We start from the raw sequence: 20,644 nt of genomic DNA, 5'->3' as shown, positions 1-20,644 counted from the left end.
TTGAACTTTGATAACCCACCCCTACTCCCACCGACCCATGCTGTCAATGGGTCTCCTGTACATACGAAAACGCACAGCTTCAAACAGTTGGTCTCCTGTACAGCTGGGGGTAACTCGGGCAGTGGGATTCAGGGGTGCGAGTGGATCTTTTGAGTGAGTGAGTGAGTGAGTATGGTTTTACGCCGCTTTTAGCAATATTCCAGCAGTATCACGGCGGGGGACACCAGAAATGGGCTTCACATATTGTACCCATGTCGGGAATCGAACCCGGGTCTTCGGCGTGACGTGCGAACGCTTTAACCACTAGGCTACCCGACCGCCCCCAATCAAGCAACTAACTAACAACCAACCAAGCTAATTTCACTGGTCTGTAATGAGGGAAAGAATGTTGGGTACTTCCTGAGATCGTTACACCGTGTGTCTGGGAGAGGTGATCGATGTTGAACTTTGATAACCCACCCCTACTCCCACCGACCCATGCTGTCAATGGGTCTCCTGTACATACGAAAACGCACAGCTTCAAACAGTTGGTCTCCTGTACAGCTGGGGGTAACTCGGGCAGTGGGATTCAGGGGTGCGAGTGGATCTTTTGAGTGAGTGAGTGAGTGAGTATGGTTTTACGCCGCTTTTAGCAATATTCCAGCAGTATCACGGCGGGGGACACCAGAAATGGGCTTCACATATTGTACCCATGTCGGGAATCGAACCCGGGTCTTCGGCGTGACGTGCGAACGCTTTAACCACTAGGCTACCCGACCGCCCCCAATCAAGCAACTAACTAACCAACCAACCAAGCTAATTTCACTGGTCTGTAATGAGGGAAAGAATGTTGGGTACTTCCTGAGATCGTTACACCGTGTGTCTGGGAGAGGTGATCGATGTTGAACTTTGATAACCCACCCCTACTCCCACCGACCCATGCTGTCAATGGGTCTCCTGTACATACGAAAACGCACAGCTTCAAACAGTTGGTCTCCTGTACAGCTGGGGGTAACTCGGGCAGTGGGATTCAGGGGTGCGAGTGGACCTTTTGAAGGTAGGATGTAACTCTTGTTTTATGTACCCATCGGGCAAATAGAACACCAGACAACCATTCTCTGTTATCACACTGGGACACCTACATATATTTGATTAGATATGTCATATTGATATATTTGTATAGTAAACTGTAATTTGGGTTGAGTAGACTTTAATTCATAAAGTGAGCTCCAGTGCGAAACAGCCTTATAGTATATGCAACCATACTAAAGACGGACATGCACAGGTCCCAAAGAAGGACAGGTCCCAAAGAGAGACAGGTCAGCCGAAATTGCTAAGGCAGAAGGCGACCTCTTAAAACCTTAAAGCAACAACTACATTGTCCGACTGTTTGTGCTCGGGTAGCCTCGAGCAGCATGTGTGCCGCTTGGAAGAAAAGCAGAGTAATTCTGCTCACCTCATGTTTGTCTGACTGGAGTTTTGTAACAGTGTGAGAAAGTATTGTGTCACATCGACACGCCATGGCTACTTAAACATTGTTAGGAAATATTGCGTTAACGGGATCTGGTGGTCAGGCTCGCTGACTTGTTTGATGCATCATTTGATGTCATCGTATCCCAATAGTGTAGATCGATGTTCATGATGTCAATAACTAAATACAGCGACGCATCATTGTCTACTTTGACATTGTAAGGAAGCATTTGTTACAGCAACGCATCATTGTGTACTTTGACATTGTAAGGAAGTATTTGTTACAGCAACGCATCATTGTCTACTTTGACATTGTAAGGAAGTATTTGTTACAGCGACGCATCATTGTCTACTTTGACATTATAAGGAAGTATTTGTTACAGCGGCGCATCATTGTCTACTTTGACATTGTAAGGAAGTATTTGTTACAGCGATGCATCATTGTCTACTTTGACATTGTAAGGAAGTATTTGTTACAGCAACGCATCATTGTCTACTTTGACATTGTAAGGAAGTATTTGTTAGAGCGACGCATCCATGTCTACTTTGACATTGTAAGGAAGTATTTGTTACAGCGACGCATCATTGTCTACTTTGACATTGTAAGGAAGTATTTGTTAGAGCAACGCATCATTGTGTACTTTGACATTGTAAGGAAGTATTTGTTACAGCGACGCATCCATGTCTACTTTGACATTGTAAGGAAGTATTTGTTACAGCGACGCATCATTGTCTACTTTGACATTGTAAGGAAGTATTTGTTACAGCGACGCATCATTGTCTACTTTGACATTGTGAGGAAGTATTTGTTCGAGCGACGCATCCATGTCTACTTTGACATTGTAAGGAAGTACTTGTTAGAGCGACGCATCATTGTCTACTTTGACATTGTAAGGAAGTATTTGTTACAGCGACGCATCATTGCCTACTTTGACATTATAAGGAAGTATTTGTTAGAGCGACGCGTCATTGTCTACTTTGACATTGTAATGAAGTATTTGTTACAGCGACGCATCCATGTCTACTTTGACATTGTGAGGAAGTATTTGTTAGAGCGACGCATCATTGTCTACTTTGACATTGTAATGAAGTATTTGTTACAGAGACGTATCATTGTCTACTTTGACATTGTAAGGAAGTATTTGTTACAGCGGCGCATCATTGTCTACTTTAACATTGTAAGGAAGTATTTGTTACAGCGACGCATCCATGTCTACTTTGACATTGTAAGGAAGTATTTGTTACAACGACGCATCATGGTCTACCTTGACATTGTAAGGAAGTATTTGTTACAGCGACGCATCATTGTCTACTTTGACATTGTAAGGAAGTATTTGTTACAGCAACGCATCATTGTCTACTTTGACATTGTAAGGAAGTATTTGTTACAGCGACGCATCATTGTCTACTTTGACATTGTAAGGAAGTATTTGTGACAGCGACGCATCCATGTCTACTTTGACATTGTAAGGAAGTATTTGTTACAGCGACGCATCATTGTCTACTTTGACATTGTAAGGAAATATTTGTTACAGCGACGCATCATTTTCTACTTTGACATTGTAATGAAGTATTTGTTACAGCAACGCATCATTGTCTACTTTGACATTGTAATGAAGTATTTGTTCGAGCGACGCATCATTGTCTACTTTGACATTGTAAGGAAGTATTTGTGACAGCGACGCATCCATGTCTACTTTGACATTGTAATGAAGTATTTGTTACAGCGACGCATCATTGTCTACTTTGACATTGTAGGGAAATATTTGTTACAGCGATGCATCATTTTCTACTTTGACATTGTAAGGAAGAATTTGTTAGAGCGACGCATCATTGTCTACTTTGACATTGTAAGGAAGTATTTGTTAGAGCGACGCATCATTGTGTACTTTGACATTGTAAGGAAGTATTTGTTACAGCGGCGCATCCATGTCTACTTTGACATTGTAAGGAAGTATTTGTTACAGCGACGCATCATTGTCTACTTTGACATTATAAGGAAGTATTTGTTACAGCGGCGCATCATTGTCTACTTTGACATTGTAAGGAAGTATTTGTTAGAGCGACGCATCATTGTCTACTTTGACATTGTAAGGAAGTATTTGTTACAGCGACGCATCATTGTCTACTTTGACATTGTAAGGAAGTATTTGTTAGAGCGACGCATCCATGTCTACTTTGACATTGTAAGGAAGTATTTGTTACAGCGACGCATCCATGTCTACTTTGACATTGTAAGGAAGTATTTGTTACAGCGATGCATCATTGTCTACTTTGACATTGTAAGGAAGTATTTGTTACAGCGACGCATCATTGTCTACTTTGACATTGTGAGGAAGTATTTGTTCGAGCGACGCATCATTGTCTACTTTGACATTGTAAGGAAGTATTTGTTACAGCGACGCATCATTGCCTACTTTGACATTATAAGGAAGTATTTGTTAGAGCGACGCATCATTGTCTACTTTGACATTGTAATGAAGTATTTGTTACAGCGACGCATCCATGTCTACTTTGACATTGTGAGGAAGTATTTGTTACAGCGACGCATCATTGTCTACTTTGACATTGTAATGAAGTATTTGTTACAGCGACGCATCCATGTCTACTTTGACATTGTAAGGAAGTATTTGTTACAGCGACGCATCATTGTCGACTTTGACATTGTAAGGAAGTATTTGTTAGAGCGACGCATTATTGTCTTCTTTAACATTGTATGGATGTATTAATTTGATTTCGTTTTGTTTGTTTGATGTTTAACGCCGCACTCAGCAATATTCCAACTATGTGACGGCGGTCTGTAAATAATCAAGTCTGGACCAGACACTCCAGTGATTAACATCAGGAGCACCGATCTACGCAATTGGGATCGATGACATGCTTCAACCAAGTCAGCGAGCCTGACCACCCGATCCCGGTAGTCGCCTCTTACGACAAGCATAGTCGCCTTTTGCCGCAAGCATGGGTTGCTGAAGACCTATTCTACCCCGGATCTTCACGGGTTCATTTGATAGGCATTACTTAGAGGTTGACGGATGACAAAGTGGACACAATGTATGGAGAAAATCTTCTTTATTTACAGTAAAGGCGACGTTTTCGTATAGATTCTTATAACGTTGTCAAACAAGGCTGACAGCTTATACCTTGCTTGACAGCGGTATAAGGATATATACAGAAAAGTCGCCTTTACAGTAAATAAGAAGATGTTGTTCATAAAATGTGTCCCTTTTGAAATTCAAAATTGATAGAACACGGCTGTTCGATTGAGCTGTGGTTAACATGCGCTATGTCACGTGACTTTCTTTGACTCGGAAAAAGCGTGAGGGTTTTGGCTTCGAAGCGGGCTAAAAGGGATTTATTCTTCCTCTCAGAAATCCACGCGCAAAAAGTTTTGTTCGTGGCGGGATATACGGAATTTATGCTCCAGATGAGATATAGATTTCCCTCCAGGGCGGGATACATTATAAGTTGTAGCATGTACCCCTCGTGATCCTGCTACAACGAATTTATCTTACCGATATGTTGAAATAAGACATTGTAAAAAAATTCAAATAAATTCAAAATTGATAGAAAACAGCTGCTCGTTTGAGCTGAGCTTAGCTGGTGCTATGTCACGTCTCTCAGAAATGCACTTGCAGCCTGTAGTGCTCGTGGCGGGGTATAAGAGATTTATTTCTCGGCTGAGAAATGTATTACCCTCCAAGGCGGGTAACACAATGTTTTATCAAGATCACGTGGACCAATCAGATCTCATTATTCTGACATGGAGGTATGATAAAGTATTTTATCAAAATCACATGAACCAATCAGATCTCATGATTCTGACAAGGAGGTTTGAAAATATATTTATGAAACATACTATTTAACTTTGTTGGAATAATTGTGCTACAGCGTCATGCTCTTTTTAAAACAGAGGTTCTATTTTGACCCATCCTCACGACAGTACAGCAGGAATTGGCTTCACACATTGTCTCCATGTCGGGAATCGAACCTGGGCCTTCGCATTGACGAGCGAACGTTTTTTACCACTGGGCTAGACCATCGCCTTTCTTGAACAGAAGTAATAGTTCGATCAGTGCTTAATTATCGACTTTCGATACACTTCTTTGATATCCATAGGTGTCATTAGAGGAAATACCGGATCTGCGAGTATCGAGTCTTGGACATTGATCTGTGCCCCGTCTGACAATGTTGTCCTCAGTGAACATGTCACGTGTCTGTTAATGATGGTGACTATGGGTTGGAGAGAGAAAAGGCGGTATCTGATGTCGGTATTAACCCCCCATCGCTGGTAGCGGTCTGAGATAAGTAACGTGTTTTTTATGTCCGTATTCCGGCACCTACGAATCAAACCACATCATTGACAAATCAGAAAGTCCAAAGTGGTCTGACAACTTCAACCTTGTCGGACTTTAAAGCGATAGCTGTTTTTCAGGTTTTCTTATATGATGGTATAATTTCTGCACAGCTATGTACTTTTGGGCAATTAGAAAACAAGGAAATATGGAAATAAATTTAGGATTTAATATTATTGCAGAAGCCTGTTATATTTGTTGGAGATTGACTATTGTTTCGGCCATTGAAAGTCTGTGAAGATGTCTAATTGTTAAGGTCGTGGAAACTCAGACATTCAATTAATCTATGGAGCTGAAACTTTGTATGGATGATTCCAGGGTTGGTGTCGCTAAAGATTAAATACTGCACGGGATGCCTATGTTCTCAGGCCCGTGGGGGTAAACCTACTCCGAGAAACTTCATGAAATGACCACCTGGGCGTGTCATCCTCCCCAGGGTCGATTCCCAGTACTCTCCCCCAGGGCTCAATCCAAGCACAGCGTGTAGCTCCAACACATTGATAATGTGCAAGCGAACTCGTACATACTCACCTGAAATAACATTTACATTTTTTTCTGTTAACGTCTCATGACAGTCGCTATAGTATTACCATATCTTCCCTATTGTGTCAAAAAATATGTACCCCATAACATATTAGGTTTGTTGTTATCTAATGATTAAAATCAACAGATATAGACTCACTGCAAAGGCATGTATCTTTATTTAAACACACGCTTATCTCTGCCCCTATGATTAATGCGGTCTTAATACATTGATGTATGCTGTGTGCTATGCAGACAGAACTTTCTGCAGATTAAATGATACAAAGCGGATTTGTCAGTAAAGACATGACGGGCAATATATTATGCCTACAGTAGCCAGGGCGTACGTATTTGTGGCAATACATTTCACCCAGGACCATGTGGCATCCTTATCTATACAGTAAGTTTGCGTGTGTGTGGTGGGGTGGGGTAGATGTGGTGTGGGTGCATAGGCTCTCAGTGTATCCTAGCTTAGAGATAACGTAATGTTTGATTAACTGTCTGAATTTAAACGCAGACATATATGTCTCCAAATATGAAGGTAATGTATGTGTGGAGGTCGTTGTGACCTACTTGCACTTGGTGAGGATTTCGAGAGGATATACAGTACAGTGGTTGACGTGTTAATGGTGGACAGGAAATTTCATGCAAAACAATAGGTAGGTACATGTAGGTGTTGATAGATACACGGATAGGTAGGTGTTGATAAATACACGGATAGATAGGTGTTGATAGATACACGGATACATAGGTGTTGATAGATATACGGATAGATAGGTGTTGATAGATATACTGATAGATAGGTGTTGATAGATACACGGATAGATAGGTGTTGATAGATATACTGATAGATAGGTGTTGATAGATCCACAGATAGATAGGTGTTGATAGATACACGGATCGATAGGTGTTGATAGATATACTGATAGATAGGTGTTGATAAATACACGGATAGATAGGTGTTGATAGATACACGGATAGATAGGTGTTGATAGATACACGGATAGGTAGGTGTTGATAGATACACGAATAGGTCGGTGTTGATAGATACACGGATACATAGGCGTAGATAGATACACGGATAGGTAGGCGTAGATAGATACACGGATAGGTAGGTGTTGATAGATACACGGATACATAGGCGTAGATAGATACACGGATACATAGGCGTAGATAGATACACGGATAGGTAGGCGTAGATAGATACACGGATAGGTCGGTGTTGATAGATACACGGATAGGTAGGCGTAGATAGATACACGGATAGGTAGGCGTAGATAGATACACGGATACATAGGTGTAGATAGATACACGGATAGGTAGGCGTTGATAGATACACGGATAGGTCGGTGTTGATAGATATACGGATAGGTAGGTGTTGATAGATACACGGATACATAGGCGTTGATAGATACACGGATAGGTCGGTGTTGATAGATACACGGATACATAGGTGTAGATAGATACACGGATAGGTCGGTGTTGATAGATACACGGATAGGTAGGTGTTGATAGATACACGGATAGGTAGGCGTAGATAGATACACGGATACATAGGCGTAGATAGATACACGGATAGGTAGGCGTAGATAGATACACGGATAGGTCGGTGTTGATAGATACACGGATAGGTAGGCGTAGATAGATACACGGATAGGTAGGCGTAGATAGATACACGGATAGGTAGGCGTTGATAGATACACGGATACATAGGTGTAGATAGATACACGGATAGGTAGGCGTTGATAGATACACGGATAGGTCGGTGTTGATAGATATACGGATAGGTAGGTGTTGATAGATACACGGATACATAGGCGTTGATAGATACACGGATAGGTCGGTGTTGATAGATACACGGATACATAAGGGGAGATAGATACACGGATAGGTAGGCGTAGATAGATACACGGATAGGTAGGCGTTGATAGATACACGGATACATAGGCGTAGATAGATACACGGATAGGTAGGCGTTGATAGATACACGGATAGGTCGGTGTTGATAGATATACGGATAGGTATGTGTTGATAGATACACGGATAGGTCGGTGTTGATAGATACACGGATAGGTCGGTGTTGATAGATACACGGATAGGTAGGCGTAGATAGATACACGGATAGGTAGGCGTAGATAGATACACGGATAGGTAGGCGTAGATAGATACACGGATAGGTAGGCGTTGATAGATACACGGATACATAGGTGTAGATAGATACACGGATAGGTAGGCGTTGATAGATACACGGATAGGTCGGTGTTGATAGATATACGGATAGGTAGGTGTTGATAGATACACGGATACATAGGCGTTGATAGATACACGGATAGGTCGGTGTTGATAGATACACGGATACATAAGGGGAGATAGATACACGGATAGGTAGGCGTAGATAGATACACGGATAGGTAGGCGTTGATAGATACACGGATACATAGGCGTAGATAGATACACGGATAGGTAGGCGTTGATAGATACACGGATAGGTCGGTGTTGATAGATATACGGATAGGTATGTGTTGATAGATACACGGATAGGTCGGTGTTGATAGATACACGGATAGGTAGGTGTTGATAGATACACGGATAGGTCGGTGTTGATAGATACACGGATAGATAGGTGTTGATAGATACACAGATAGATAGGTGTTAATAGATACACGGATAGATAGGTGTAGATAGATACACGAATAGGTCGGTGTTGATAGATATACTGATAGATAGGTGTTGATAGATACACGGATAGGTAGGTGTTGAAAGATACACGGATAGGTCGGTGTTGATAGATACACGGATCGATAGGTGTTGATAGATATACGGATAGATAGGTGTTGATAGATATACGAATAGGTCGGTGTTGATAGATATGCGGATAGATAGGCGTTGATAGATACACGGATAGATAGGTGTTGATAGATATGCGGATAGGTCGGTGTTGATAGATACACGGATAGGTCGGTGTTGATAGATACACGGATAGGTCGGTGTTGATAGATACACGGATAGGTATGTGTTGATAGATACACGGATAGGTCGGTGTTGATAGATACACGGAAATATAGGTGTTGATAGATACACAGATAGATAGGTGTTAAGATATACACGGATAGATAGGTGTAGATAGATACACGAATAGGTCGGTGTTGATAGATATACTGATAGATAGGTGTTGATAGATATACAAGGATAGGTAGGTGTTGATAGATACACGGATAGGTCGGTGTTGATAGATACACGGATAGATAGGTGTTGATAGATATACGGATAGGTAGGAAGGTGTTGATAGATACACGGATAGATAGGTGTTGATAGATACGCGGATAGGTAGGTGTTGATAGATACACGGATATGTAGGTAGTTGTTGATAGATACACGGATAGATAGGTGTTGGTAGATACACGGATAGATAAGTGTTGATAGAATTGAAGGTTATGTAGACTTTTTTGTCGATGCACAGATATGAAGATGTTGATAGGTACACCAAGGTAGACAGGCGCTGACAGACAGGGAGTCTCCATGGGATTCTGGGTTCGAATTGGACCACTGCTACCCATACTTGTCGAACGAGCCAACATAATAGATCGGGTGGTAAGGCTCGGTGATTTTGTTAATTGCGTGTCATAGTGCCCCGAATGCGCGGATTTATCTGTCCCAAACTCGATTATTTACAGACCGCCGTCATATTAAGAGAACATTGCTGAGCGAGGCAATAAACAACAAACAAAGGTGCCACAGTTTGCTATACAGAGTTGCGTCCCATATGTGAGTCAGGATGCATTGTTCGAGGGTTCGAGTCCCATAGTCACTCTTATGTCTGTTTGTCATCGCCGCCTCCGAGCTGGAAGGTTTCAAAGGTCTTAGACATGAGCCGTTTCGGACTTTCTTTCAAACATACTCCCTCTGTATAGCAGCCTCCCCGCACCCAAGGATGTGTATAAATCAAAGTTGTTTTGACCAATTGCAACTGACCTATGCATGTGGACCTCGAGTTCCTGGGTAGAACGTGCAATGCAAAACCCCAAAATCCTCATAAGGGAGCAGGTCAGCCGTTCAATGTAGGATTAAAAACTCATTCTTAACGTTTTGAGAAATCAACACCTCCTTCGACCTGGACACACATACACTTTCACACACGCACACGCACACGCACACGCACACGCGCGCATACGCACTCACACACCTTCTCCGAGCTGGAAGGTCTAAGCCATGCGTCATTTTGGGCTTTCTTTCAGCATGTCCGCTCGATGTCACTTAAATACTGTTCAAAGCGGCTTTAAGCTCATTTAAATCACTCACCCACATGGTCAGAAGGGTAATTGATTTGAGCAGTGTTAACGAGTACTCACATACACAGAACCCGTTAATTAAGACGGTACCGTTATCAGTGATACCGTGCAGGTTAACAAATGTCCGGATTAACGAATAATGGGTATGTAGGAATAACTTGAAAAGACTTCCACGGCATTAATCGTCCGGAGGTTCCAATGAAACAAACGGGGGATAAAGTATGTCGACACACTGGCAGATGTTTTGCACAAATTAGAAATATGTAAAGTAGGCAATATTGTTTGGACGGGAGAATACTATTGGAATTTAGGTAACACCTACACCGAGGCCTCGTTAATCCGGACATTGTCTCTCTACGCGAAATCCCGGGAAAACGAATTCAATGTCTCTGGCATACCTGAAAACGTTTTAATCGAAATCGTCCGGAAAGCGGGGTTTCCGTATTAACAGGGTCGGATTAAAGAATACATTAACAGTGGATGATTTACAATTCGAGAACAAATGTAATTCAACATGCTATTATGAGAAATGCTACATTAGTGTCAGTATTGATATACTGTGTCAATATTGACAACATACTTCAGTAGTAAATTACAGTATTGACAGTGCGGTCTTGTTTGATCACGTAAGCAGTGTCAAGTATTTACCACTTGCCACGTTTTGAGTGTTGTAACATACCGTCTCTGTATAGCAGCGCCACCGAACACAAGGACGTGTTTTGACCAACTGACCCATGCATGTGGACCCCAAGTGCGAATTCCAGGGTAGAACGCGACACCCTATACTTGTCATAAGAGTGCAGTTCAGCCGTTCAATGTGGGATAAAAAATAATTGTTTAAGTTTGGAGACATAAACACCTACCCAGACCTACCCACATACACTTCAAACACGCACACGCACATGCACACGCACACGCACACATACACGCACACGCACACGCACACGCACACGCACACGAGCGCACGCACACAACACCACCACCATGCTTTTGTGACCATCGACATCGGTTCGACATTGGTACGTTGAGTGGCATAGCTATTTGTTACCCTGAGCAAAACTGAGTATCACTTCTTATAAAATGTACAGTGACGGTCCACAGGCCATGATTGTAGCAAGTTATCGAGCCAGCGAGCCTACCCCACAGCGTGCAGCCACCCTGATAACGAGTCGGCTCATTGTCAAGCTGAACACTGACGCATCTGGCAGTCAACACGAACTGAACACACTCTCGCTATCCCCTTCAGACGGGTGCTGTGTTTTAATGCTGTTATTTTGACTCCGATTCGGGTGTACGGACGATAAACCATTGATCCGAGTAGCTTGACTGGGTACAAATTAGATTGGACTGTTTGGACCAAAATAGACGCTCGCAGTCACATAACCATTCCATCCTACTGGTTACAGCATTACAACAAAGGCTTGGAGAAAGGGAAATTGTTCTGACTTGCGACAGTCTAAGTGCAAGCTCACTCAGATACCATGCCGCAGTTTAACATGGGTACCCAACACAGTATACTGACCCTGCTTATCCCCATAGTGTCACAGTCACGTATTCATGAAATCGGAGACACAGGTCCAAACGTTTGTTCGCTATGCAGAGGTGCATCTCTTTGGCATGCCAGAACCCTATGGTCGTAGGTTCGAATCCCAGATTCGCACTGATTGTGTTATGATGTTTGTCATCCCCACACCCCTTAGTCGTCACCACACGTCTAAAACCTAGATAACTTCGGGCTTTCCTCCACATAAATCTGACACGCCGTGATATAACTGAAAATACTGTTCAAAGCGGCGTAAAACAAAAATCGCTCACTCTCGAACGGATCCCTGTGCCCAAGGGCATTCTAGTGAAAGGTTAATACGAGACACTGTACATTGTACAGTGGAATGACATGAGCTGAGTGTGTAATTATCGTGAAAGTGGGGAGTAACTAAACACCATGCTGGGGGCCCGTCTGAGGGTGGGTGTCTGTGTCATGTAGGCCCTTGCACGTACTCGCTACAATAGGTGGAAGACACGGCTAGTGATATTCACCTATTACATGTTGGTGATACTCCTCTCATCAAAGCTGTTAACCACAGCCCAATTTAGTTGTCAGGAGCAATGGCAACATTATCGCTTGTGCGTTGCTGGTATTTGAGTTAACTCTCAGGTTCAAATACCAGCACGGCTTGTTTCTGTAATAAATCTCTGGAAATGAGAAAATGTCCCGGAAAAAAACTGAAAAAGTGACGTAAAGATCTTAAAATAAATGTGCGATGAAAAAAAGAGTAAAAAATGAATTTTTAAAGCAGTTATCGAAAAATATTGTCTCAAACAAAAATAAAGGGTTGTGTGTATTAATGTGTGTTTCCATCATCCTTCGGTCCAAATTACTTGTATTATTCTTGTACAAACGGAAAAAGTAACTGTGCTTCATATAAAGTTGTGTAAATGTTATGTTATTGAAAACAACAACACAATGTTTGGTCATTCATCTAATCAATGTTTTATCAAAACCAATTCATTGACAAAACTCATACCTGGGAACAGGAGACAGAGCGACACGCCCTAAATTAACAATGGGGGATGTTGTCAACCAAAGATTGGCCAAACTGAGCTAGCGGTACCGGCTTGTTCTGGTCCTGGTCCTGGTTCTGGTCGAACTATCTCATCCCATACATGTGGTGGAGAGGCCCATAGAAACAACCGACCATGACATTACACCAATGTTTTGCTCCCTCAAAAGGTGATGACGACCATCAGAGCTGTCCAAATGACACCTAATCCCTGCCATGTCTTCTGAACCTCAATTGCTGTCTCCACTAATCTTGGCGTGCCTGACGGTGACGTTGAAGCAAAATTGAGCATATTGCTGGATGTCGGTGCCGGGTGTTGTTCACCCTCAACAGATTGAATGCACTTCTGCCACTGATTGGCCCTAACCAAGGAGTTGTCCGAGCTGTTAATGTAGCAGTTTTTTTAGCGATTCAGTAGATGCACCAACCGAATATGGTTGTCTTGTTGACGTGACGCCACACGTGGACGACTGGCCCCTGGCAGGTCATGAGTGTCGCCATGCTGTAGATGCCGGTTTCAAAGAGATGATATTGTGTTTCGATGAACATTAAATGTCTGGCGACGTTTTGCGCCATTCCTGTTTGCAGCATATTCTCGGTCGGTAGACTTTGATTTTCACAAGGCGTTGTATTGCGTAAGCATTATTTACGGTTAAACTAAAGCTAAACAATCATTGCGGGTCGTTCAGATTATCAGATTACAAAACCCTGTTGTGTGAGTATCCTGCTCCCAACACACACGCAAACAACAAAATGATCGCTGTGTATGAACATGCACGTGCACACATACACACAAAGACACCCACACATACACACACAAACATACACACACACGCACACAACCAATATTTTTTAATAATTTTCAGTCCCTTAAAGGCAGCTGTTATGTTTTATTGCGTCAAACGGACTCTTGAGAATGTTTATATTACCCATTGTGATATTGAATATGTCTCCTGTGATCCAGACAAAGACAAGCTTTATATACTGCCTTCACAATCACACGACCATAGAGACACGTAAACAGCCGTGACAGCCTCACTCACCCCCATGAAACCCACACTCAAGGAGGACGATATACAACCGATATATCATACCATATATATGCAGCAGGATACCCTTGTATATCAAGCTCTACGTCACAGCGGTCATTGAGGTCACCTGACAAGCACGTTTAAATGAGTTGTTGTCTTGCTAGGGAGCTCCGCCATTGCCTGTAGACACAGCTGATCCCTCTGTCGCGGAACTGCCTTTCCTTTGACGTCAAATCATTTGCGGAATGTCAAATAGTGTTTATGAATAAATCATGTAATCGATATCATTTTAGAACGAAGAGTTGAATCGTGTAAATATTCAGCTGTATACAAGTCATGTTACACCAAGTAGATCCTTTTGATAAATGCAGTTTACATTATACATGGTGAAACAAAGTGCTCCAATGGGTATTACTGATTTACTTAAATTGCCGTATTCTGTAACGTTTCATACTTAGAGATTATATATAGCAACCAAGTTCTATAGTCTGTCGTGAACTGACGATTAGACGAACAGATAGTCCCAGAACTAAACTTATGTTTTGCATGGGAACCCGCGAGTATTGAAAGACTCCTCAAGTCTCTTCCGAGAGATGAAGGCAATGAGAAAAGAATGGGGATGACCGTTGTATTAATATATGGGGTTTGTAAGAGAACCGAATGAACGATTTGACTGTACTCATGTTCTGTCACCGTTCCTACACATTTATACAACCAGGATCGCTGCGTTAAATTCAATACAGTTAGTCCAGAAATATCCACACAATGTCGTTAGGAAATAACTTTTCGGTAGCAAGTACGTTATAACCTTAGGGTTATAATTATTAATTAGAGATTAGAAAATTTCCAAAGCTTTCTGTCCGCGAAATGTCAAGAATGCAGAACATAAATTATTTACCATGACGGAAATTTAAGTTCATCTTTTTCAACGACTCGGAGTTGGGCTGTGTCGGCAAATGAGGGTAATTTTTTTTACAGTTTTAAGACCCCCTAGAATGGCACGAGTTTGTGTCATTGAGGTTTTATTCTTCTTCGACGTCTGATAACATCTGCTCATTGACACATGCAGGGCAGACGACAAGCGCAGACGACGCGGTCTCGCTAATTGGCAACCTGCCAGTGGAATATTCAGTTAAAATGTACATTTCCCATTCAGGGAATATATGCATCGGTTGATTTGAACTTTTAATGGTGTTATTTGTTGATGAGATTTGACATAAAGTGCTTACGCATGCGCAGAATATTTTTATTACGGCATACACCCGGAGGCCGGAAAACAAACCGGTACACGTTATTATTGTTGACAGAAGGGTCAACCACTACTTATAGGGGGTCTTTTGTTGACGCTAATGACAATGTACCACACTATACACGACCGTCACTATATTACCTGACTAGTCAGGGCAAGAATTCATTGCTGAACGTGCACCTGTTCGAGTGAGTGGTGAGTGGTTCAAGCTACAAGAAAAAACGCGGGAGTAAGAATCTAGTTACGTCTTATGAAACCTGATAAATGTGTTTAGATAAGATTTAATTTCATTCATTTTTTTCAATAATTTCAGAACGTTCGGGAGGATCGAAAACACCTAGTGCATAGGCAGCAGACGAGTGACTAGATTACGACTTGCAGGTTTCCGTCGAGACAGTCAATTTTCAACGTTATTTTACGGGAACGTTTTTAAGATCTGTGTGGAATATTTTGATTTCACGATGGACGAAGGACGGTATGGACAGGTCAGGAGACAGGAAGACCGACACCGAAAATTTGTGTGTATCATTAACGACATTCTCAAAACAAAAACTGACGTTTACGAGAGCTGCTTGTCTCGCGAGAAGTACGAGACGTCGTTCAAGTATGTGAAGAACGCCATGACAGTCCGGAGAGCCTTGGTGAGACAGAAGGTTCTACAGAAATGCCTGGAGATGAGGAGAAGGAGGACTGATGGAGGGATGTTTGGGAGGTACGACGGAGCCAGCCTCCACTCGATGTCCCGCGACGTGGAGTCCTATATTGCGTCCAAGCATCCTAAAGTCAGACGGCTGCAGAAGGTGCAGAAACTGCTGCAGGACAGTGTTGATAGCGGCGCCATTTTAGATACAGACGCCATGAATGGGAAGGTTGAGGAATTCTTTCGAAAACGTATCGAGGACATGGAGAATAAGAAGATGACGAGACGTGCCGGAAAGCCTGGTGCTGTGGACAACGTAGGTGCAGAAACAAGGGGCGATGCTTCTATTCAGATGAATGTCAAGGGCAAAATACAAAAGGTCAAGATTACTCCACTTCCGGAGCTGAAAGTCAAGGACAAATTAATTGACCTTGATACTGGTGATAAACGTTTTATTAGGGAGATCATATCCTCGTCAGACACGGATACCAATCCATTTGTGCTCAAGAGGAGGCCCACATTAGTTCTACCGCCCATTACATCAAGCAAAGCACTAGCTCAATACTGACGATTGGCTAAAATAATTTAATGAAACTGTGAACTCCAAAAAGCAAGGTCAGTATTTTGAAACACATGAAAGACGATTCTCTGTGGTATACATATAGAACTTTACATCCAGGTGATTGTCATTCGGTGCCGGTCATAACGAACTATGCCAAAAGTCCCCTGTGGTTTTTGCTTATTTATTTTCAATTAAAAGTATACAGGTAACGAATTAACAAACTGATTTGAATTCGTTATAACCATGAGTCAATATATTGTTTTACATGTAAATCTTTTAAGTAGAATCTGTAATGTCACAAATGTTGGATAGTCTCATTTGATATTATTATTATTATTATTATTATTATTATTATTATTATTATTATTATTATTATTATTATTATTATTACCTTGGAAACTACGTGGAAACTGTGAAACAGATGTATGAAATAAAATATTACTTCAAAACAACATAATGTATTCGTTCAAGTACATTCCCCAATAGTAATGGAACAATGTCTGCGGGCACATGGCACTAAGTACGAACTCCAGACCAAGTCTGGAAATTGTCATACCCGCCTGGATTTACTGTGGCATATCCACCTGCGACTGTGTCATACCCACTTTGTTTTAAATGGGACAGTCAATGATGTGTCATTACATACTATGAGTATACAACGGAGAAGTAGCATAAAGCTTTGGCTGGATGACTTGTCACCTAATGTTTAAAGGTAGCAATCGAACTTTCCTTCCGATCGCTGCTTAAAATCCCATAAAATGGATATTTAACGTTATTGTACAATTTCAAAATTTGATTAGTCACGATATGGCTCAAATATTGCTGATGTAACTATAAATCTTAACTCACTTACTCACTCAAAATTTGATTTTGCTTCACTTAAGTCGGAACCAATGGCATAACAGTGGTGGCATGTGCAGAAAGGTGTCGTTTTTGGTCACGCGTTTTTAGGTCTCCATGCCTTTTCAATCGATGATTCGTTGCAAATCTGCATCGATCTCGTCACCCGCCTGTTAGCATACATCCGTCAACATTGATATGCGCATTGTTTACCATCACTTGGTGACTGATGACACAAACTAGTGACCTAAACTGTTGACGCCATTGACGTCACTTTTGGATACAGTGACGTCGTCGTGTCATCAAGATAAGTCTACTGTCGCGGTTGCAAGACACGGGCAGTAGGGAAGGAGTTAAACAGGACAGCAGCCATCGCAATTACACTGAGCAGAGTCGCCTCCCTTAGTTGTGCCAGAACCCTGTAATCGTAGTTCGAATCCCACACTCTCCCAGAGTATATTTCTAGTCCTAGATTTGCCCTCGTTTTGTTTCTATGTGTCTCTCATAATGATGTATCAGCTTTATTAAACACTCGACAAATGAATCTCAACAAAGTAAAAACAGCTTCAACTATGCAAATTAACTTCAAATGAGTTTTGGAAACTAGGTACCTGACATGGTGTAAAAACTACCACGAAAGAAACCCAAGAATGATTATCAGGCTAAACCCGGCCCACGACCTTAAACTTGTGGCACCGTAGACGACGGATCGAACCCCGGACCTTCCGCTCTCCGGGCGGACGCTCTACCACTAGACCACGGAGGCGGTGTTCTTATAAAAGCAAATGACCAAAGCCGAAATGACGATCGGATAGGCAAAATGACCGGCGGTTATAGATAGGACTTGCATTTGACCTGCCCATGCGTCACTTTATCCATGCGCCAGATGGCATTTCTGTCTACGTAAAAAATCTTTGATTTACAATCGAATTTGAAAGCCATTTGCAAACAAACAAACACTGGCAACATTTAGTAAATTTTCATGGACAAAATTGTTTTGTTTTTTTATTTATTCCGCACACAGGAGTATTCCAGTTATATGACGGCGCATTGTGAATAATCGATTCTGTATAATACTCCAGTCATTGATATCATGAGCATCGAGCTACGCAAATGGGATACGATGAAATGCATCAACCAAGTCAGCGAGGCTGACCACCCGTTCCCGTTAGTCGCCTCTTAGACCAGTTCTAACACGGATATTCACGGGGGACAAAGAGACATGGACAAAAAAGGAAATGACAGTTTTCTTAATATATGACACAAAATATGCTTAAACACCCCCACACCCTGCCCTGCACATCCCCTATATAAATGAATTATCAATACGTAATAGCGTCGATCGTGAAAATCACAGGGAGGGGACATTCTGCCCAATTGGGTTTCCAGAACTAAAATGTGTAATGTTTCTTTAATGCAGTGTAATATATCGGGAACATAGTTGACTCATACAACGGTGTTTGCGTTACCCCGGCGTGTGAGCCTGGTAATTTCACGCTTCACGAACCAACTATGACTCTGATAATAAACCTAACAGACAATCCTGGTACGTTTCCGCCTGCAATTTAACACTGCCCATTTAACGAAATGTCAATAAAGATAACGGGATCGGGTACCTTGTTTATACCGCGACAATGGTCATAAGAGACAAATATTTGCTCGGGTAAGGGTAAGGTAACACGTTACAGATTTTAACAATTACCGCGTCAATGTTTCGAACAATGTCTTTCTCAAATATCTCGGCAGCCTCGAGATTGAAGATAGGTGGCTTTGATTGTGTATCGCACAGATATGTCGGAGCGCGGGGTTGTTCCGACATGCATAGCAAGGGCGGATCCAGCATTTATAAAATGGAGGGGTCCAAAATATCAATATAATCACAATATATCACATAATTCTACCGATTTTATTAATAGCACATTTGGTTTTCCAAAAAAGAGGGAGGGAGGGGGGGGGGGGGGGGGGGCTGGGGATGCGGTTACCACAGCTAAAAAATTTAAACTCGATTTTAGCGCTAAATTAGGTCCTCTCTCCCCCCCCCCCCCCCCCCCCCCCCCCCCATTTACCACTATATATTCAGTAAACATATGGTGCACGCAACGCTTGGAACATATCAGTAAAGACCCATGAAGATTCCGGGGTAGAATAGGTCTTCAGCAACCCATGCTTGCCGTATAAGGTGACTATGCTTGTCGTAAAAGGCGACTAACGGGATCGGGTGGTCAGGCTCGCTGACTTGGTTGATGCATGTCATCGATCCCAATTGCGTTGATCGATGCTCATGATATCAATCACTGGATTGTCTGGTCCAGACTCGATTATTTACAGACCGCCGTCATATAGTTGGAATATTGCTGAGTGCGGCGTTAAACAACTAAACAACCAACATATCAGTAAACACAGATTTAATGCACGAAACCCAGGGTATACGTATGAAACGAATCTGATGCAGGCACACCGCTATATATTACAATAAACATATGTCTCATTCACGTATCCCGGTAACAACAGGGCCGATTCAGATACATCCTTGTATATCATAAGAAAGAAAGATTTAATGTAGGCACACTTTGGATTAAATCTCAGTAAACACAAATAATATAATGAACGTATACTGTAAATCTCTCACAGATCAGATGCACGTACATGTAGTATATCTCAGGAAACACAATTAATATAATGAACGTATACTGTAAATCTCTCGCAGATCAGATGTACGTACATGTCGTATATCTCAGGAAACACAATTGATATAATGCACGTATACTGTAAATCTCTCACAGATCAGATGCACGTACATGTAGTATATCTCAGTAAACACAAATGATATAATGAACGTATACTGTAAATCTCTCACAGATCAGATGCACGTACATGTCGTATATCTCAGTAAACACAATTGATATAATGCACGTATACTGTAAATCTCTCACAGATCAGATGCACGTACATGTCGTATATCTCAGTAAACACAAATGATATAATGAACGTATACTGTAAATCTCTCACAGATCAGATGCACGTACATGTCGTATGTCTCAGTAAACACAGATTTGATTCCAGTAAACATGGGCATAACCCGATTGCTTCAGATATGATGCAAGCAGGTAAATGCACGTCATCTGGAAACAATCAAGTCCTTTCCA

The 20,644-nt window shown here is 41.9% G+C and overlaps 1 protein-coding gene across 4 annotated transcripts; it reads left to right on the top strand.

Moving 5' to 3' along the window:
• The first annotated feature begins 943 nt into the window (after positions 1-943).
• Positions 944-17,110, top strand: LOC124144851. 4 transcript variants are annotated; one of them, XM_046514459.2, is made up of 2 exons: positions 944-1,036; positions 15,770-17,110. In XM_046514459.2, the coding sequence occupies exon 2, from the start codon at positions 15,918-15,920 to the stop codon at positions 16,662-16,664; it is 747 nt and encodes a 248-aa protein (XP_046370415.2). In that variant the 5' UTR covers positions 944-1,036; positions 15,770-15,917; the 3' UTR covers positions 16,665-17,110. The 4 variants fall into 4 exon arrangements, with proteins under 4 accessions (XP_046370415.2, XP_046370413.2, XP_046370414.2 ...); XM_046514457.2 differs by lacking the exon at positions 944-1,036 and adding an exon at positions 6,755-6,985; XM_046514458.2 differs by lacking the exon at positions 944-1,036 and adding an exon at positions 15,502-15,651.
• The last annotated feature ends 3,534 nt before the right edge of the window (positions 17,111-20,644 follow it).

This window comes from Haliotis rufescens, unplaced genomic scaffold (assembly GCF_023055435.1).
Source record: "Haliotis rufescens isolate VD_foot unplaced genomic scaffold, xgHalRufe1.0.p SCAF_8, whole genome shotgun sequence".
Taxonomy (NCBI): domain Eukaryota; kingdom Metazoa; phylum Mollusca; class Gastropoda; order Lepetellida; family Haliotidae; genus Haliotis; species Haliotis rufescens.
The sequence above is the reverse complement of the archived record's forward strand: the minus strand, read 5'-3'. Positions and strand labels throughout refer to the sequence as shown.